Source organism: Hippocampus zosterae, chromosome 3, assembly GCF_025434085.1.
Source record: "Hippocampus zosterae strain Florida chromosome 3, ASM2543408v3, whole genome shotgun sequence".
NCBI lineage: Eukaryota > Metazoa > Chordata > Actinopteri > Syngnathiformes > Syngnathidae > Hippocampus > Hippocampus zosterae.
Window position 1 is genome coordinate 6,055,373 of NC_067453.1, and position 22,307 is coordinate 6,077,679.

The following is a 22,307-nucleotide window of genomic DNA, read 5'->3' on the forward strand; positions in this document are numbered from 1 at the left end:
AGGGTTAAAAATTTGCTCCGGAGCAAATGCTCGTTTGTGGGGGGAGTAGCCTTGCTACGCATGAGAAGAGTTTATTACATACGGCGAGAATGCGTTGCTTTCGTTCTGTTTGTTGTATTTCTGTCAACTGTTTGTCTAATATCGGAACTCTAATTGGAACTTTAACTTGCTCAGGGTCTGATTTTTTTTCTGTGACAGCCGGTTCTTTTTCTCCCGATCGTTTGAGCTCTCGGGCAATATTGTACCAATCCCTTTTCCCATCTTGTGTATTTGTATAATTCCAACATCATTCAAATGACTGTTCTGTAGAATGTGTCGCTTGAGCTGATCCACTGGTGAAAGGACACTTTCAGTCCTCTTTCATCTCAAACTGCTTTAAACAACAAAGCGTATGAGAGAAAAGTGGTTAGCACTGCACCACTGTCCATGTTTAGTTATGTCTTGTGTTCATTATTTTACTTTATGTTGTGTGTTGTGTTTATTATTTTGCTTTATGTTAACTGTTTTAAGTGCTTTGTTACACATGCTGCTGTTGTGAAAGCGCTATATAAATCAGCAAGTATTGTATTGAGGTAGTCCAGCTTCAGTAAACGTAAATCTAAATGAAATATACCTTTAAATGTATTGCCTCAAGTCGGAAACTTCGCTTGTCTCGAAGCATAGGGCAATTTCCTAGCTGCTGCTGCTGCTCCCTACCGGTATGAATTGAATTGAATACAACTTTATTGTCAAATGAGCTGCATGTATGTGTAACAAACAGCACAGATGGAAGAGTATTACATGATTACTCTTCCAGGCGATCGACCGTTTCTCACGGCACACCTGACAATATCTCGCGGCACACCAGTGTGCGGTGGCACAGGGTTTGAAAAACACTGCATTAGTCTATCTTGTGTGATATTTGTGTCTTGGGTCATAATGAATTGCTACATTTTAATTCAATGTAAAAGGTTACCCTCCTTGAAGCTTTTCTGTGCAAAGTGAAAATCTCGTGTCTTTGTTTACGTGTGTATAGTGATAGTGAGATGGAGATTGAAGCGGAACACTACACAAATGGGGTTGTCGAGGGCTCGTCCACTCGTATCATGAATGGCACATATAAACACGAAGAGATACTTCAGCCAGATGACAACAGCATTGGTAATGGTGTAACAGGTACGCGGACGCAGATATTGATCACAATGAAATATTGCCAAGCTATTCTCATTCTGTTTCTTTATTTTTTGCTTCGTTCTTATCATTCAACTTTGTGCGCTGATTGCAACTTGCTTACCTTTTGGTTTCCATGTTAAATAGTCAATATGTGTCTGTTGCCAGGAGAGGAAGACTATCGGAATGGCAGACAGCTGTGTGGAGGCAACCAGGCAGCCACAGAGAGGATGATCCAGTTCGGACGTGAACTTCAGGCACTGAATGAAAAGCTCTGCCGCGAGTACGGCAAGAACACAACACACAAGAAGATGTTACAGGTACACCTCTTTTTCTTGGAACTGTGGAGTTTTGAAAGACAACCCATTATTCATACTTTATACTACAGTATAAAAAATGCTCAACAGGATGTAGATTACACTCATACCTTGAGTTAAGAGTTAAATTTGTTTCATGACCAAGCTAATAACTCGGTTTACTTGAACATCAAATCAATTAATTCACTACCAGCCCACTTAAAATGATTTGGGCAGCAAATTAGTTGTTTGAAATTTCGTTAATCTCTTCACTTCACTTGAACCTTGCTCGGACCTTGAATTTTGACTTCCAATATATAAAGCAAAAAAAACAACAAATCAACCAAGCGAGGACTCATAACTCAAAGAGCTTGTGAGCTGGGCACACTCGCAAGTCAAGGCACCATTGTAGTGTGTTACCTGGAAGGATGCGTTTGTTGCGGTACTTCACTATCAACACATTGTTGTTGATAAGACATTATCTCCCATGATCAATTTAAATTTTAAACTGATTATTTTTCTGTAGAAACCCTAAAGTGGTGAACTTTTAAATGGTGCCCTAATCATAATCCATTAGTTGTGAATCATATCTGTCTTTGTAGCACACTACACAATATTTATGAGTGACCTTTTTTATTAACAAAGGCAATTACTGAAATTTTATGTTACATTTATTAAATGAGTAGTGTAAATAAAATGTAATTATCGTAGAGTTACTTAGATTTCGGAATCAATATGTGATTACTTTGCAATGTTCACATTTTTGTTTGCTGCCCCCAAGTGTCCAAAAGATCGATGCAGAGGATTATGCAAGCCTTTTTTTTCCCACCCCCTCTGTGAATGTTTCAGGCTGTCAGTGTTTTACATGTGGCAAGATGAAATGTGTGCCATTTCCATGGTTGGTGAGGATGCTTCTGTGTGTGCAGGATGCGTTCAGCCTGTTAGCGTACTCGGATCCGTGGAACTGCCCCGTGGGCCAGCAGTTAGACCCCACTCAAAGAGAGTCACTCTGTTCCGCACTCAACAGCGCCATACTGGGTAGAAAAGAAAGCACACACTTAGATGTATTATTACTACACTGTATTTCAGTATTGAGCCCAGCATGTTCATCAATGAAAAATGTCGTAAAGTAACATTTTAGATGATATGCACATACTGTACACTCATTAGTGATGCATTTTGAATGATATTCATTCTGATTTGTGTCTCATGTCTAGAGTCCCAAAATCTGCCAAAACAGCCTCCTTTGGTGTTAGCGCTGGGCCAGGCCACAGAGTGTGTACAGCTTATGGCGCGAGTCAGGTCTGGTTCCTGTTCTTTCGCCAGAGTAGACAACTTTTTGCTCTAGCCCTTGTGTGGGTGAGTATGTACTAGAGTCGACAGAGAACATATAAGTGAATATGGTTATTCTGCTTGCAAGGATGAAGCCCAATTCCAATGAAGTTGGGATGTTGTCTGAAGCATAAATAAAAAGAGAATAAAATATTTGCAAATAATGTTCAATCCATATTTAATTGAATACGTTACAAAGACAATACATTCAAGATTAAAATTGATAGTTTCTTGTTTTTCGCAAATTAGCATTAAGTTAGAATCTTATGGCTGCAACATGATCCAAAAAAGCTGGGACAGGTGGCAAAAAAGACTGAGAAATTTGAGGAATGCTCAAAATACCTGATGAACAAGTTAAGTGGGAACAGATGGGTGCCATGATTGGGTACAAAAGGAGCTTCCCTGAATTGCTCAATCATTCACAAGCAAAATGGAGTGAGGTTCACTTCTTTGTGAACCACTGTGTGAGAAAATGGTCAAACAGTTGAAGGGCAGTGTTTGGGCTCATTAAACTTGAATAAGTGCAATGAAAACTAAATCAGAATTACATAAATTGAATTTGCAATGCTTTAATTTGAATTTTTACTTTCAAAAACACAATTATGCCATTTGAATTTGGATTCCCCACTGGAAATTCAATTCTGAATATATTGTCACATTCAGTTTTACAAATAAAAATTTGAAATCTATTTCAACACTGATTGAGTTCGCTTGACTTTACACAGTCAGCTTTACAAGTAACAATTCCGATTTTCAATGTGCAAATACGTCTGGCCAACACCCGGGAATTTAGGATGAGCAATGATTGCAGAACTCAAGTCTCCTCTTTGTCCAATCAGCAATTTCATTTTGAGCACATGAGACGAGCTCTTCGGGAAAAAAAAATGTTATCTCTTGAGTGGCTCTTAACCCCTCTAAAACCTTTTTTTAACCTTTGTGGTACAAGCCATTGTGTCAGGGAGGGATGCTTAAATTTAGCAACGTATCAAAACGAAGCCCCCGAGTTAGTACGTCTCGATTTTCAGGTTGTTCCCCCCCCCCAAGCCAAATTGCAACGGCTGTATGAAACTCCATGCCCAAGACATTACTGACATCTAGCGGTAGAAACAGCGCACAGCATGTAACGATAGACAGTGGGGCTCATCCCGTCTTTTAATTCGACACGGGGCTTCAAAAAGTGATCGCTAATTGTCTCCAGTTTATCAATTTGTCTATAAGGGCACCAGATGCATTTGAGATAATAGCAGTTTCACTACTGTGACCCCGCCCCAACACATACTTAATCAAAAACAGCACTTAATCTTGAAACCGAGTACACTTTCACCTTTAATCGAACTGTGTAGTGCTGAACAAGAACATGATTTTCTTCACTGACTAAACAAAGTTTAAATAAAAGACAAATTGATAACAACAAAACAAATAAAAATGAAAAAGATGTGATCACAAATTAAAATTGTCATCTTGTCATACACCATCAAGGCTTGTCCTTTATTAGTCCTTCTCAACGTCCTTCCCAAGCTCTCAATTTCCTTCCACCAATCCCATAACTGAAGTCAAACATTCACAAACCTAAGTGAATTGTTTTGCAACTATTGTTAAAGTATTCTGCAGTATTTCTCTTTTCCTGTTTTGCTGTACTGTCCTTAAATTCCAATGCAGGTGAATCATGGTCCATCTCAGAAACCCTGTGATGAAATTATCTTAAAATGTGGTTGGTTACACATAGATTCTATGATGTAGCTCAAGTCATTCCGGTATCATTTTTTTACATAATTTCCCAAATGATGTAAATTTATGTCCCAATGCTTGGGACATAAATTCCCAAGCCCAAATGATCAGTATCTATGATCATTTGCTCAAAATTTTGACCGTTATATGTCTTGTTTTTGTCTGTATTACATTAGATATATGTTGTAGGAAAATCATTGTCTTCTGTTTTTATTTGTTTAACACAACATCCTGACTTCATGGGAATTGAGTTTGTAAATGTATTGAAAAAGCAGTTTTTATGGACAGACATAATGTCCGCATGTCCAATACAATAATCGTATAAGTACTGAATATGATTGTTGCCATGCTGAGAGAGCATTGTTTCAGAAATACAGATCGTATACAGTATATAATTGCAATTTGTTGTACTTAAAATACTGTATGTCTCCCTGCAGGTTTATGTTAAGTTGCACTGAGAGAGCGGACATGTCCAGCAGGGGGTTGTCATGGCTACAGAGAAGAAAGCATGCGTGTGATTGGTGTGTTTGGCTGACTATCAGTGGCATAGCCAGCAGCCGTGACAGAAAAAGCAGAGAGAAGATTCAAAAAGAAAGCTTCCTTTTTAATTTAGTATTATCCAAAAAAAAGTGTGACACTATTTAAATATGAATTAATTATATTTTTGTTTATCTATTGGGTTTTTTTTGTCAGATTGTAGTGCTGATCATCGACAAACGGTCATTCTCTTTTGCTTTTCAATGGTGGATTTTGACCCCCTACAATAGGTTTTCTACAGATTTCAATTTTGAACTTCACCATATCTTGTGCCACACTGTCCAACTGCTCACTGCGGTGACACTGACAATAGGTGGTCATTTTTACATCATACTGAATAAAATACAAGTCGCCGTGAAATATATACTTGGACAAATATCCTTTTACTGATGCAATGCAAAGCAGACCCCTTGTTACTTTGCGAGGAGTGCGAAACAAAAGCATTTTGACGTTGTTCGCTCACCCAGTGTGTTTGACGTAGAAAAGACCCAGCTGAGAGACATCATTTCTGGATGAGGCAAATAAGTAGGCAATCACCTCTGACCCAAGTTTAAATGTACCGGTATATCAAAGCAGTCTCGAATTCTTAGCAACCGTTTTCTAAGGACCCGTGTGTTTGGAAACATTTACAGTTATGCTCTGTTTTCTTTCCCCTCTTTCCCATCCAAACTAATCACATGCCTCAATGAAACAAAAACAAAAGCATGAGCAGAAATTTAGATTCAATGTCACATTGTCGCTGACACTTCCAAGGCTATTGTGTTAATCATCACCATCCTTAGGCAAAACACACAAAAAGACGAGGTGAAAATATTTGCATCAATTTATGTTGTCAAATTGATGGAATCCACACCAAATAATAAAGAAATAAAAAGTGTTGTAACGAAGAAGTGATTCAATATTTTTCAGGCATGGGTGCGTAGACTGCATTCAACTGGAACCTGACTTAGGTGTTGCTGCTTCAGCGTCATTTTCACACATTTAGTCACACTTGGCAAAACAAATTGAGTGGGTGGTGCTGTTGAAATAATTAGTCTATATTTACTGTGGCATAAATATAGAATCTGCATTCCCTTGCAGCCTGAGCGCAATTTTAGTTTCCCCTTGTCTTCCAATTAAACATGCAGAATCAAATAAACATCTCTATTGAAAAACAAAACGTGAAAACATTACTTCTAATCTCACAAGTGCAATACAACAAGGTTGTTTTTTTACAAATTAAAAATAATTATTTGAGGTGTTTTTCCAATAGTGGTGGATATTTCATTTCTTTCAAAATGCTTGTGGAATTCAACTTTATGCTCGTCAGTGAACTGGCAAACAGCAAGAAATAAAATCTTACTGGGTCATTGTATTCAAGCATGACATTTTTACACGGGACATGGATTCACTCCACAAAGAGCATAGTTCCAAATGGAAATACTGAATTTGCAGGTGTTGTTTCGTAATGTGGACCCCCAAAATACAATTTGAGTATGTGATCAAACTTTTTTTAAGATTAAATATGTTCTTGACCAACAAGTATAAAAGGAAACTAATATAATAACCACAACTGCATCTGATTTCCAGCATTAAAGGACACCTGTTACACAAACAAAACCTCCTGCTTCAGCCCTGAAGGGAGCACACTCTGAGCTTTTGCTGATGCTTGAACTCAGAACTCCCTTTATCCCTGCATAGACATGACCACTGGTCTGATTAATGATGCATAGGATGCAAGAAATTTGTCGGAAAGGTCCAAGACCTTACAGAGAATGACTTGAGCCTCTGCAACAAAAAAAAAGCAGTGCACAACTGACTCCTATTGTGATTTTAATTTCTTTTATGTTTTAGCACAGCAGTAATAAAGAATTTCATTTTATGTCTTTTTTTGTATTTTAAAGAATTACTGTCTACTTAGCATGACTTTGAAAATCTATTAAAAAAAGTATGATTGGAAAAAATATGTACTGGAAATGTGTTAAAGAAATATTGTATTCTGTTTTAACAGAATTATTTTTATTAAAATACATCCATGAGCATATGACTGATCTTGTGTGTTGTATTTTTGTTTGAAGCTGTTCTAAAAGACGTAAATGGAGGACTCTGCCGTGTAATCCGAACGAGAATTTGAACGGTCATATAAAAATAAGAATATTTTATGAACGATCAGATTTAATTGATTTTTTTCTTGGAATTAAATTACTCACTGGTACGTGACAGATTTGTCTGTGGTATGCATGATGATCAAATGAAAGCCAAGGCTGCTCAGAAAGGCTGATCTCACATTAAATAAGTCGCTGGATATGTGGCGTGCCAGTGAAATAACGTTCACCCAGACGAAAGCTTTGCATGATGAAGTGGAAGTGCACAAAACATTCACTGCAAAGGCTAGCCAAAAAAAAAAAAGGAAGCAGCTTCACGAGAGAAAAGCCAATGACCAAAGAAAACAAAATTGAACTGTGACCGATGCACCTACAAACATGAACAAGGAGAGTGTCCAGCCTATGTCTTGGCGTGCACGAAATGTGATAAAAAGAATACTTTTGCAAGAAAATAGGCAATACAAAAATGCATGTTGAGGAACAGAAGCAGGACGGTGATAACTGATGAAGAGATGCACATTGAAACTATAGAAATGAGAAGCATGAAAGCAGTTGAAAATACTAAAAGTGACCAAGACAGATGGTCTGCAGGGCTGTAAATAAACAAGAAAAAGGTCATGTTTCGAATTGATACTGGAGCTGATTGTAATGTCATGTCAGCTGAAACATTTCACAAATTAGATGAAGCAAGGCTGCGTCCATCCAGTTGCAAGTTAGTGACATAACTCAGGCCACAAGATAGAGCCCATTGGCAAAACACAAGTCACATGTCAAAAACACAGGATTGACTTTGAGATTTTGTCAATGTTTTCTTTTTGTATGTGAAAAACTGGCTGAAAAAATGCGATACAACTATTCAAGGCCTGAATAAAGAATCAATTTGCGAAAATGTGAAAGTTAGAGGGCAGGGAGACAAGTTCCGCAGAAAGGAGCCGAGTGCTGAGTCCCCACTGTTTTTCTCGAAGTTTTTGGGCGTTTGCGTGAGATGTGCATAAAATGAGAATTAAGTTGGAAAAATCGGTAATCGTCAGGTCCAGATCCCAGGATGGTCATTGCCACGGCCTGCGTTTATGTGGTTGCGTGTGACAGCAGCAGAGACGATGATATACACAAACACGTAGACTAAATTGTTGGTATCCCTATGTGGTATTTTAAGATATTTTGTGATGTTTTCTTTAACCAATGTATATCTTCTCAGAGGTAAACTCTTGAACCTGCTTTGGAATAATTGCAAATGATTACAAATAAGATAAACCCTTTGGAATGCTTTTAAATGATTATAAGTGAGATAAACTCTTGAACCTGCTTTGGAATAATTGCAAGTAAATGATTACAAGTCCGTGCCACTTGGTTACACAACAAACAGTGTGGCGTAGGAAGGGATGAGAATGGCCACTCACCCCTCCCGATGCACACACTTTAGAGGATAAAAGGAGGGGAGCGATGCTCCTCAGCAGAGTCCGCTATGGGTTACCGTACGAACGCCTAGCTCGTATTGAAGCTCACTCTGCTGAGGGTGTTGGCTCTCCACCCTACTGGCACACGGTAAGAGTTCTTTAGCTTCATACAACTTGTTGGAACTGTGTTATCATTTCTGTGTGGGACCAATAAAGTGCCTATTGTTGGTAGCCAGAAGTGTCTTGTCGTTATTTCTGAGTGCCTATCTCTGACGATCCTTTATAAAACTTGATATTCATTCAAGTTGAGTATCAGAAGTGTTTCAAAACACTATGTTAAATGTTTATGAAAGAAAACCCCAAAGTGGGTCACGGATATAATCTGACAAAAGAAATTAAAAAATTAAACATTGCTTTTCAATTGTGGTTCAACAGAATCGTTTGGAAAAAAAAGAAAATCATGAAACAGGCCATAAAAATGATGGATCTGTGGTGCCAAAGAAAACGATACACAGAAGGTGTGTCGCAAATACAGCAATTAAACCCGGCATACAAAAAACAAAAACAACACCCTTTCCTAAACACACCTCTGAACAATTCGCTCCGTTTTGGGATTTATGTCAACAGGCGCCCCCAGAAGTCATCCATAGTCAAAATCCTCACGCATATGCAAAACGACAACCTGGCCATGGCGGGTGCACAACAAAGGAGACAGGGAGGACAAGGGGCACACAGGCCCTTTGTCCACCTGCCAAGGAGGGTGTCGATGGAGTCAAAGGGCACCCTGGCAGAGGCCGGCGCAGCAAGATTGGGAATCTGACCCCGGCGTGGGGCTCGAGCCAACTCCTGGACACATCTACACGGGCCACCTTAACTCTTGTCTATTCAGACGTCTCAGGCTTACCATCAAAGTCAATGAAGAAGCCCTTATCCTCATGTTGCAGACACTCTGATGGTCCATCTTAGAGGGGGCTCAGCGGGCCGCAGCGTGCGCCTTGGCGGACTAAATCGAAAGCCAGAGAGCACGGGTTGGGGTGGAGCCAGAAAACGTGCGCCGGGCTGTGAAGTAGTTACCGGGGAGAAAATACCAAAGGTCTCCTGCAGAGAGTACTGTGACTTGGCCAGAGATCAGGGCATCAGGGCGTGCAGGATGAACTCCTCAGGCACACAAAAGACCTGGCCATGAACAAGTCCCACGAGTGAAGAGGCTAACCGGGAACAGGTGGGTGCCATGATTATGTTCAAAAAGTCATTCACAAGCAAAGGTGGGGCAAGATTCACCTCTTTGTCAAGAACTGCGTGCAAAAATAGTCAGTTTACGAACTATGTTCGTCAACGTCCAATTGCATGTTCTCCCCGTGCCTGCGTGAGTTTTCTCCGGGTACTCTGGTTTTCTCCCACGATCTAAAACTATGCATGGCAAGAACACTTTAAACCAGGCATTTCCAAAGTCCGGCCCGGGGGCCAAATCCGGCCCGCGGTCGAATTTCATCCGGCCCTCGGCCCCAGTCATAAAATCAGTGCCGTCTGGCCCGCAGGTTGGGCGCAATGGAACACGTGTTGCATTGACTGAGGTCTCATAGACTGGTGAGTGATGTTTCATAGAGTACTGCTTCCCTCTAGTGGCTAAATGAGTAATAGCATTCACTAAATGAGTGATCGCATTTAGACACTAGAGGCCATCACTCACGAGTTAATAAGACATCACTCCGTGTTTATATTGACTGATATGTCATATTTCAAATGATCCTTGTAGTTGTGGATATGTGTATTGCTTGTTCATTTACCTGTTGTTCGAGTCAAAGGTTTTGTGACTATTGAAAAGTCATGGTGATACATTTTATGTTTCAAATCAATCAATTTGCACTCAGGAGACTTCTGTTTAAGAAAAAGTCAAGTGAATAAGCAGTTGCATGTGATATACCTGTTTCAAATGAACCAAAAGAAATTCTTAAGATTGTTGAAATTAAAATAAAAATGGAAATGTGAAACAGACTGGCTTACTAAAATTTGTTGAACAATATTGTTGTTCAATGTAAAGAATGTCAGCCAAGGTCGGCCCCCCGACATTTTACCACATAAAATCTGGCCCCCTTGGCAAAAAGTTTGGACACCCCTGCTTTAAACTGTCCCCAGGTGTGACCGTCAGCGCAAATGTTTGTTTTTCTGTGTGTGCCCTGCGATTGGCATAAAATTTTAAGTTCAATGATTATTGCTAAAAACAATCAAGTGAATGAATCAGTTGGAACACTCAATATCCTTTCCTTGCAGTCTATTCAGTTAAATCCCGGTTGAATATGATTCGCTTATCATTGTATTCTGCTGTTCTTTATGTTTAACACGATGTTCCATTTCATTGGAATTGGATTTGTTAATAAATATTTTTACTGTCTAATTTACTTGGCATGAGTCACTTAAAGTAGCTACTGCTTGTAGCAGGCGTGTTGTTGCCATCAGCTATTTTTCCTGAGCTGAGTGGGCATATATAGTCATTATAGTTAACGGAAATGAATGAAATGATTAAAAAAAAAATCCATTAAATAAAAGAAAAGAAAATACTTCTAAAAAACAAAAAGAAACGGACTGAAACTACATCATGCGTTTATAAAACAAAATAAACTGTATTTCTAGTGAAAATGTCCTTTGTTTTTGTGTTTGTCTATGAATATTATACATATGCTTTCAGGGTTCATTTCAAATTTATTTATTTATTTTGGTATGATTGCACATCTGTACTGAAGAAGCAAGGTCCAACAGTCCTTTGAGAATTGTAGTGTACAGTACTTTATTAAAACAATAGTTAGTACTTTTTTTTTAAATCTTGGGCTGGACATACTGAATCTTCTATATATTAAAAGAAGTAACAAACTAAAACAAATATAAACGAAACTATTTTTTTTTCAAAATTAAAACTAATAAAGGCTAACACATCTGCTCTGAAAACAAATTCCGTTTCACCCTTTCAGGAACGGCGGTTGTTACTACAGTGGACAGTTTATCATGTTATCAGGTTGCAGGGTGAAAGAAAAACAGAAGTCAAATGGAAATAAAAACTAACTACCCGTACATAAAAAAAAAGAATAAATCAAAGATGATTATAACGTAGCAATTTTAAAGTGGGCAAGTACCGGTACTTGAAAGAATGTCAACTGTATGGCTCAACAATGACATATTCAGCTCGCTTTACAAGTCTTTGGCCTTTCAAAGGCTATTTCATGCTATTTTAAGATCCTCCTCTTTGTTTTCAAATCTCTGAATAATCTCGCGCCACCTTACCTCTCTGAGCTCATCCGCCCATACACACCTCAGGTCTGTGGACCAGTCTTTGTTAGAAGTACCAAGAACTAAACTGAGGCTCAGAGGGGATCGAGCCTTTTCTGTTGCTGGTCCCTCTCTCTGCAATGAGCTCCCACTGAACATTCGGCAAGCCTCCTCGCTGGCCATCTTTAAAGCCCTCCTCAAAACTCACTTGTATTCTTTGGCGTTCGACTCAGCATGACTTAGATTTGTTCTTGATTTTACTGCTTGGTGCTTTCTACTGCCTTTATTACCGATTCGTCTTACTGTTTATTGTGTATGTTAAATCGCATCACTTTGTATGCAGTGATGGCTTTTTGAAATTGCTCTATAAATACTGTAGACTTGACTTGACTTGACAAATGATAAACCACACAGATGTCAATCAAAAACCACGTCACAGGCTTATTTTCATGAGATGGGCCCTTTGATCCAATGCTTCTGACAATGTCAATGAAAAGAGCATTGATATATATTTTTTAAGCGTGTGTACCTACCCATCCTCGCCTTCACGGCACATGCGGCCTACACGCTACATTTCCATTTGATCCTTTCTTTTGCACAAATCCTTGCTGCACCTCATGTTGCCCCATCCTATCTGTGGGTATACCTAATTAAGTGTCTGCTGTCTGCAAGTTATGACAACGTTGATTGACTTAACCTTTCTGCCCTGAGTAAAGTATGAAAAGCCAGTGGAAAAATAGAATGTCAACTGTTTCATGATGGTCTTGTTACAAAGGAAAAGGTACCAGTTTCAAACGGCGTCAATAGCGTGTATTTTTGTGTATGTACACTCATTAGCCACTTTATATACAGACATGTAGCGAAATAACCAAAATCAAAAACATGCGACAAATTCACCATGATTGTGTAATGTCTCCAAGAGGTTGAATAAAGTACCGGTATCGAACTGTAGGCTGCAGCTAGCTTTTTTCTAATCATCTTCGTGTATAAGGCAGAATCTCTTTCGTACGGGTTCCTCTTTTGTATGAATTCTTTATGCGCGGTTCGTGACTGCATATCGTATGTTTTGCTCAGGTGCAGTGCGCCACTGAAAAATCCACAGACTCACAGTCAGTCGCTCCATTTTTAAGATGAATTTCATGAAACGGTGCAACCCTATGGTGTGATGTATTCAGAGTCTTTGAAAGCTTGACCCCGCTGCCTGACCGAAATGGTATAGCTCATAAATCCAAAGCACAAGGCTAACAAAACCACACAATTTCTAAATAAATGCTTCATCAGGCCTGAAGACAGTGTGCTGTTTCACTCCCACACACAACAGTGGTTCAATTCTATTCAAGTCTCTCCAAAATCTCTACTGTCTGGCCAAAGGTTAGTGGCTCAGATCCGGGCTTGAAATTTCACTTTGAGTGTTGTTGAACTTCTTTTCTTGTGCCGAGCCTGTAATTATTCTTAAGGCGAGCGCAGCGGGCTTCTTCTGACTTTCCAGCGTGTATTATACCTTTTAAGGGCTGTCGACATCCACGGAGCACCGAGAGACCTCCGGCCTTCAGAATTGGGATGAACATTTAGCGGGGGTTGCTATGGGACACAGAAATCACCATGACAACGAGCCACCTCGTTCTCACGGGAGGAGGGAAGGGGTTGTAAAATACACTACGCCCACTTTTCGTATTGCCCAATCACTTGGATGCATGTTTATAGTCACATGCAATTCATTAAGGACATGTGTTCTGACTTCAGTCACCCTTCCCTCCATCCAGCCAGGCAGCTATGCTTGCTTCTTTTAGCCTGGCTGAATAATAATTACTGTGAGGCCAGTTGAAGGATGCGGCCCGCCTGCTCTCAACTAGATTGTAATGGCTCGTAAGCGCTGCTGATTGAATTGATTGCCGCAGTTGGAGTCTGCGCAACTTACGATCGGCTGATATGTTTGAACATTAATCAGCTCCCACCAACAGACTGCCGCATGTCACTTTATTTCAAACACAGTCGAGAATAAATACACAAGAAAACTCAACAACACGATACAGTTGTGTTTTATTCTCCCTTGCACAAATTAACATAATGTGTTCAGCTAGACATACAACAAACATTGGGGAGCACTTACCTTTATTGTGGTTTTAAACCCGAGAGCTTTTCGGTCTAAAATAAAGTCATTTCAAGACTTTGGAAGGACAGTGCACAGTTATTTGGAGGTAGGTCGGTCGGTTGGTCGATCGATCGATGGATAAATAGATACATCGGACCTGAGGACATCTTGAAGGTTTTTCATGAAAAAACATTTTACAAAACACAATTCCAAGTTTACTTAGTTGTGATTCTCTTTACTACATAGAGACAAAGGTTCGAGATGAATTGGATGAACAAATGGAAATAACAAACACCCACATCAGACTCTTATTTAACGGTGTGTAATGTAGTTTGCGCGACTGAAATTGCTGTGGCGTGGCATCATTGGTCAGCAAAAGACCATTCACGGACTGAATTGAATTTGCTACCTCACAGTCAATAAGAATAGTCTGCAACTGGGTTCGATGGCCCATTCATTCAAATAATTTCTAAAAAACATATTGACTCTTAATTCTTCACAATTCTTAAGGCTGCTTTTTACTTACAGGTTTGTTCCTGCTTGCATTTTGTCTCATGAAACCATGACCGTAGATGGTCTCAGAGGACTTCTCAGCCACGGTTTATACTGACTTATGTCAAAGTACGCTATGTATTTGAATAGAAATTCCTAAGAACATACAATCAACTGTGAAGTCTGCCGACTTCTGATAAGTAGGAATTTCAACTTGTCATTTAGTTAGCAATCCTCATTGTCAATGGTTTAGTGGATCACCTACATTTTTTCTTCTAGCCTTAATATTGTTCCTAGGTTCAATAACTGCAACCATACTAAAAAATTGATGAATAACTCCTTGTATTATTTCATCGACACCTAAACAAATTGCTGTAATGCGTTGCACAGCAGGGCACATATCGAGAATAGAGACAGACAACCATGCAGAGTCACATCGTCACTGAGTGGGAACTGATGTCAAATAAAGAGCGACACAGGGGCTTTCAAACATACGGCCCGCGGGCCGGAACAAGCCCCTAAGGAGGTTCGATCAGGCCCGCAATTTAAAAATGAAAAATGACATAAAAGACACGGAATGAATATTTTTAATAAGGTGCAATTCACGGATTATCCGCTAGGTGACGCACTGTTTTCTCTTTGGTTTGTAACATGTAGGCAGGGATTACATTTAGATTTTACTGTACATGCACATGTGTAAATGGTTTAAAAAATACTTTCTTTATCAATCTCATTTAATTTTAAAATGCATATTTCCATACCAATAACTTAAAAGTTAAAGTTTTGTGCCTTTGTACAATCAGTGGGATCAGTTGCAATACATATACGTGAATGATAAAAGTAAATTGCAGATTTGTCTAAGGAAATCGAAGATGTTTCAGGAAATGTTTGGTAAAAGATATATTCATTAAATTTCAACATTTTCCGAATGTTCTTGTGCTTCACTATACCAAAACAAAGGAAACACATGATCATTTGGTTATTTATAGCAGAGTATGGTATAATTCTAATGGTCCGGCCCACTTCACATCTACTGAGGCCGTATGCGGCCCACAATGTGAAATGAGTTTGACACCCCTGCACTACACCATCAATGACATGAAACGGGATCGTATTTTCCAATTCTTATATTAATATTGAAATATCACTAATGAGTTTATGCATTTCAACGACGGACGAATGAGGCTCACTGAGGTAGACTGTGACTTGTTGTCAAGAAAGCACATGAACAACAACAAAATCACTAGTCTTCCAAAGTGTGCCACACTTGGTCACATATTTGATTGCCGATGGTCAGTCTTTGAGATCAATGTTTTCCTCAAGCGGAGGTAAACGCGACACGCTCATCTCCGCTTCACAATGTAATATCCCGATTATAAATTTGAAAAAAAAACCTCTACAAAAAAATGCAGAGAAAGAAAATACAATTATTTGCTCCAACAGTCAAGCAAAAGTTTCCTGTTCATGAATGTTTGCACAAAATCGATAAGGCCGATAACAATATTGAAGCACCTTCGGATTAAGGCTGTTGTCACAGCCGGCGGTGGGCATCCGGTCAAACTGACGGAAGGTCCTCCCGTCTATAACTGTTTCAGACAGTACTTCAGGCCGACCCACGTGAGGCCAGTCCGTCCCTCGTCGGCGTTGAGAATGTAATTTGCACGTGACACACAGACGCGAGACAAGTAGCAAAAAAAATCAACAGACAGAAACACGCAGACACACGGCGGGGTGATTGGTGAAATTACAAAAAATACGGGACACATGCCACTGAGGTCTGTGGGCCTGAAAGGTTTACAACACAGATTTATTTTTGGATACATTTTTTGTTCATTCTGTATTTGGCTACGTGACGGGTGTGACGTAATATTGTCTGAGTGGACATCGTTTGGCTGCCCCTGAAAACTCCCTTGACCAAAAAGTAGTTTATTCAAGCACGTATATTATAAGTCAACTTTTTTATACTAAATTGGAGGCAGTACTCTTTAAGTGTACTTTTTAAATGCTATATTTTCTAATTATTTTTTTCATACGCATCGCACGGCCTGAAATACTGACGGTGTTCAACTCCAGTGACGACAAATAAGATAACATTGTCCTGAAAGCAGGGAACTAGAACATTCAGCTCAAAGGCCATAGTCAAGGTGGAGGGAACTAAGAACAGTAATAAATATTAGTCAGTATATATATATATACTGACTATATATATATAGTATATATATATATATATATATATATATATATATATATATATATATATATATATATATATAAAATGCTTTTTTTTAACACAGGGAAATTACATTTGTATCCCACATTTTAATCATGTGCAACAACACGTGGGAATTAATAATTTTTTTCACTGCATGCGAAGTTGTATGAGGATGTGCACATTTGTGCAACCACCTCATCTCAATTGTTCATTTCTACTTCTTTTCCTTTGAGTTGTACTGGTCATACTGTAGGTCACATCAATGACGGAAAATGTTTCGAAGTGATTTGTCTCGGTTTGATTTTTTGAAGCACCCTCCCACCCCAGCATGGTATTTGAACAGGTGTGTGACTTTTTAGCCACTGACCATGCATGCACACATCTTGCATGCACAAACCTGAGTCTTACCTTCAATAAAATGCAAATCCTACAAGATGAGTTACAGCATGGAGAGTGGTCCGTACACACAAACTCATGGTTGTGGAAGCGCATCTGTTTTAATAACAGAAAACTAAAACAGACAAGTTTAATATTCAGGAATTGGTATCTAAAGGTCGCACAATAAAGCTGGATCCCTGCAGGATAAGGAAGATAAAAGAGAGGAAGGAATAGAAAGGACACAACAGGGTGGTGGAAAGCGAAATGGAGGGATGCGGTAGGTAAAAATGTATCAAAAAAATTGACCGCCAGGAGTCGAAAGAAAAAATATCAGCAAATAAAAAAGAAAAAAAGAAAAGCTGGTCACAGAGTGGAAGCAAAAAAAAAAAAAGCAAGTTCCAGGGGGTGGCTCGGAAGTAAAACTGGACATGAACAAATGAATACATCACAAATAGAAACAAATGAATGAATAAAACAATATGAAGTATTGAGGAAAAGCACATCAAAGCGAAAAAGAAAGTGCAAATGATGTGAACGCCGCAGTGAGAAAACCGCCTTCATGTCATTTGCCATTCAAAACTCACAAACAATTTTGCCGTTGAGGCTGTGTTGTGAATGCCAAATCTCCTGTCAATGAATGGTAATGGCTAGTTATGGATGAACATGTCAGCTCCTTCCCATTTCCTGTTAATAACGCCAGCTTCTGCCTGGCTGGCTGACCCCTCTGCTGCTTTTCTATTTCCATTCATCGTTAATAGCAGCAAAACGGCCTCGCACAACACATTGGCCCAACTGCCTCATTACTTTTCACAGCGGAGAAAAAAAAAAATAAAAACACTTATTTGCCTTAAATGAATTGGAGCAGTGGGCTTTTCAAATCATGTTTGCAATGTCTGATGTGTGTGACTTTGTTTACATTCTTGTCACAGCCAGTGTTTGCCGGTTGACAATTGTCACGCAGTGAGTAAATCTTAGACATGCCGCCCCACGCTGATGTTCTGTTCAATGTTTCGTTTTCCTGGCCTCCGTAGCCAAAGTGCTTGCTCACGTGGGGTTTTCACTGGCTTTCGTGCGGCACCGGACCTGCTCCGTATGGCAAGTGCCTTGAAAAAGCACAAAGTAAATACAACTTAACTGAACCGGGAGAGGCAATGCCGAAAATGATTACATTTCATATCTGAGGATTTTCTGGTCACTATTTCATGTTCCCTGGTGTCGCTCTGTCCCTTTCGTTATTTACACGCACGCACACACACACACACACACACACACACACACGCACACACACACACACACACACACACACACACACACACACACATACACATCCCCCGCGCCCCCACACACACAGTTTGCAGTCGAGGTCGATGGAATTGTGATATTTGGAGGTAGATGAAATGGCCGTCAAGGTCTTGGAGTGCTGTGTTACCTGTTTTACTGCTCAGCGATAAGAGCTCTTAGGACCTGAAAAGAATATACACATAGAAGACACAAGAATATGCACGCGCACGCACCAACACGTACTCAAACACACACATAGCTCTTTTGGAGGCCTGCTCCAATATCTTTCAATTCATATCCGTGCTCTTGGGCTGCACTGCTCATCGGTGTCTTGTACAATGTTGTTGGTGAGGTACAAAACGACCTCGTCCAAAGCCCTTTATGAAGCCAGACCCCGAGCTCTGGTGCTGTTGTACTGTATATACTGTATATCATAAAATAGATGCTTCCCGGATTTTACGCACTAAAAGGCGCACCCAAAAGCCTTCCATTTTGTTGAAAGCTCACAGTGTGCCATAAAATCCATGCGCCTTGTGTATGGTCATTACGGTAATATGTCGATCCCAAAATGACTCCTTGCTAGAGACATGCTTACAACGTAGAGTTCAAACTCAAGGTGACGCTTACGCAGTTGAACACGGTAATAGAGCAGTGGCAAGAGAGTTCAACGTTAACGAGTCAATGTTATAACTTGCTGTTGTTTAAGTGAACTGTGCCGCTGCTTTATTAAATACGTTTTACTGACATCTGATCATTCTGTTGACATTTCCTTGAGCGTAGCTCCATCTAGTGGATGCATTGTAGATTGCGTCCTATAATGCAGTGCGTCCAATATATGAAAAAAAAAAAACAAAATCGGGCCAGCAACCTATATGAGCCTACTATCAAAATCTTTTTTCATTTTCAAACATTTTTTATAAAGCTCCAGGGAGCCACTAAATGTCGCTAAAGAGCCGTATGTTGCCAACCCCCGAAATAGGCTATGCATTGATGCGCCTCATAATCCAGTGTGCCTTTTAGTGTGGAAAGTACGGTCTGTCACTACTGCCATAGGAAATTTTAATATCTCTGAGAAGGATGAGTGACATTTGAAATCAGAACGCTTTCAATTCACCTGGTTTGTGAACACAACATCACCTCTTTGTTCTGAATGGCGCATGTGGGAAGCACTTCAATACATACAAATATTGTCCCTGAAGAGTAAAAAATGAATTTTGGCTCTAATGTGTATAAAAATAGTTTTTGCGTGAATTACGCTGTACATTTTACAAGGCCTGGGAATTGGACCCGTTCAATCACTCTGGCCTAAGTTTCCTTGAAAACACACACACGCGCACACACGCACACACAGAAACAAGACTGCTGTCGTTATTGTTACTAACATCACAACAAGAGAATCAGCAGTCGAAATGTGAAACGTCACATTGTTGACACAAATTCAACAAGCAAAGTAAACATGATCGGAAGTACTGTCGAATTCCAAGTGAATAAAAAGATAATCCTGACAGTTTTATCAAAGTCAAGCAGACCGCATATCAACCAGCCATTTTGGGGAGTCAGAAAGTGTAAAATATTCTTGTGGCACCCACGGCTTTACATCCCAATTTTTATCACAGTGGTAAACACAAGCAGCCTACGCATTGCGCCACGTCGTGTTCGGAGTCTGTCTCTGTACAATGCCCTCATCAGAGGTGCTGTCAGAGCCAACAATACTCGGAGTGACAGCTTGGAAAGAACTGGGAGAACGCAGGATAGTATTCACAATGAAGCTTAAAGAATGTTCAAGGACATGAGGCTTCCATTTCTCTTCTGGTAATGTTCCATATTAGACTAATGTTCAATTAGCTTGTCAATTAGCTGTTTACTGAAATGTAATTCTTATACAGAGAATTACCGGGGGTAGAGGTGTGGGCGGGTGACTCCTTTATCACAGTCCATCTTATCCTTTGTGACTCATTCTCTTGATATGTGTCATGCAAATCATCTCATTAACAATTTGAGCATGATCAGGAATTCTAATAGCTTATAGAGGGAAGATGGGACGTTCAGAATGAGTTGTCGAAGTCGTCATGGAACAGCCACCTACCTAACTACCTACCTATTGATCTAAAGGTGTGTCCTTTGTGTGGGAGCATTCATAGATGGCTCCCTAAAGCGAACACACAAAACCTGTAACTAGGAAATAAGAATATGTAGCCCTTTTAATGAAACTACAGGTCAGTTCACATTCTATTTTTTGGTGGGAGTTTATGTATCTCTTCACGTCGGTTTACTAAACCTAATAAAAAAAACAAACCCTGGAAGCTGAGCCCTTAAATCCGTTTTCCTATTATTGGTTCCAGATTATTTCTGGCATTCAAAGAGAACATCAAGTGACTGGGGGTTGATGTGGACCACCAGTTTACGGGACTCATTAACAAAAATGCCATGTCAGAAGCGGCAGAGGTAGCTTGCAATAGTAAGGATGGAGCACATTACTCTTGTGTGGCTCTTTAAACAAGAAGCAAAAATGGATCAAATCAGCGTTACTCTAGCTATTCGATGCCTTACATCACATGATTTCAAAGTCAAGGCCCGGGGGCCAGATCCGGCCCGGCACATCATTTTATGCGAAATCATCTGTGTCAACTTCCATGATCCTTGCTTGAATCTGTAATTTCTTGCTGAAATCTCAAATTGTCATACATAATCACTAAAGGTGACATTTTGCAATCATTCTGTTACCCTGTTTACACCCACTTGAGCAATAATTGAACAAATACTTGACTGACTTCAAAACTAGTGAGTCATATTTTTTTTTGTCTACAAGTAATAATGTGATGGGCGGCCTGGTAGTCCAGTGGTTAGTACATTGGTACATAAACCCGAAGTCCCACACTGTTCATCTCTTTCTGCAGGCTTTGAAATTCTGCTCCTGCGATTGTTGGCAATGAAAAAAAGTGAACCCATTATTAGTCTTGTATTCCTCTCCTTTCTATCACTTTTCTCTCCTCCCCCTTCAATGTTCACACCCCCGAGGGTGCTCTCCCCCCGAGGTGCTCTCACCCTCCCTTCATGCACCTCTCACCTCACCCATGGTTCCGGTCCTGTTCCGGTGCGTTCTCCAGTGGTGAATTAGGAGACGCGGGAGGGATAATGACCACTGAGCGGAAGTGAGCAGAGTTGAACAAAACAACTTCCTGCACAGCGTGCCGGTCACTTTATTACCCGGGCCATTAATGTAACAACATTGCCCTGCAAGAATTCTTTCTTCCCTCCGCTCTCCCTGATTCTCTTTCTCATCTTTTCTCCCTCCACCACACATCCCTTTTTGTCTCTCTCGTGTTCTCTGAACATTCAGGTGATCTCTAAATACCACGGCGCGCAGCCGACAGACAGATGACAGACCATGAAGGGTCGCTGTACGCCGATCATTAGCGCCCTGTGGTTGACTTCAATTAGCCTGCAGAGACACTGTGCTGCACTGAGAACATCGAGTCAGAAGGACTCTGCACTTCTCACATGTACAGTTACCGGTACATTAAAAGCATATAGCCCTGGAAAATACCGGCTACATGTTCCTCGTGTGGAGTCGAATCCTCTTTAGACCGGGAAATGCAACAGAAAGAAATGAAGGTCTCTGACTCTGGTAAATGCATCTTTGAAAGCGTATTTGAACACATCTCCAGACACCAGGCAAATGTGTGATCTGTGTAAATTTCCACACTCGCGTCAACGGAATTCCAAGTAGTCCTTATGGCCATCCGTTTCTATTCTCATAATCGACAACAGTATTCCCTCCAATCTTTCTTTGGGCCCAAAATCTCCTTTGTGCACGTTTGTTGTGACATCGCCACTTTTGTTTTCAATGTTTGGGAAGTGCTGTGATCCGAAAAGATGCCATTGACATCATTGCTTTTCTCCACATGACATTTGTTTTCATGGAAGACAAAGTCCCAAGTGACAAGCATTTGCAAATGGTAAAGTAATAGTTTGTGCGTTTTATATGCTAAGAAACCAAAACGCAATTGCGCATTTTCCGTTACCGGAGTTAATTCGTGACTCTGCATTAAACACTGTGACACAAAA

General features: G+C 40.0%; 1 protein-coding gene and 1 long non-coding RNA gene across 2 annotated transcripts in view; one reads left to right on the forward strand and one right to left on the reverse strand.

Annotated features, from left to right (window-relative positions):
* The window catches only part of ranbp10 (RAN binding protein 10), a 40,023-nt gene extending 32,958 nt beyond the window's left edge, over positions 1 to 7,065 (forward strand). Inside the window, exons 11-15 of the mRNA XM_052060879.1 lie at positions 1,016 to 1,155; positions 1,318 to 1,469; positions 2,372 to 2,483; positions 2,663 to 2,804; positions 4,943 to 7,065. Of these exons, the coding sequence (XP_051916839.1) occupies positions 1,016 to 1,155; positions 1,318 to 1,469; positions 2,372 to 2,483; positions 2,663 to 2,793 (535 nt within the window). The 3' untranslated portion in view covers positions 2,794 to 2,804; positions 4,943 to 7,065. The remainder of the gene's footprint in view (positions 1 to 1,015; positions 1,156 to 1,317; positions 1,470 to 2,371; positions 2,484 to 2,662; positions 2,805 to 4,942) is intronic.
* On the reverse strand, positions 3,027 to 3,998 carry LOC127597801 (uncharacterized). The gene is made up of 2 exons (XR_007961763.1): positions 3,866 to 3,998; positions 3,027 to 3,109 (listed from the first exon to the last, which is right to left on the reverse strand). It is a non-coding gene; the product is annotated as an uncharacterized LOC127597801 (long non-coding RNA).
* Positions 7,066 to 22,307: the final 15,242 nt, after the last annotated feature.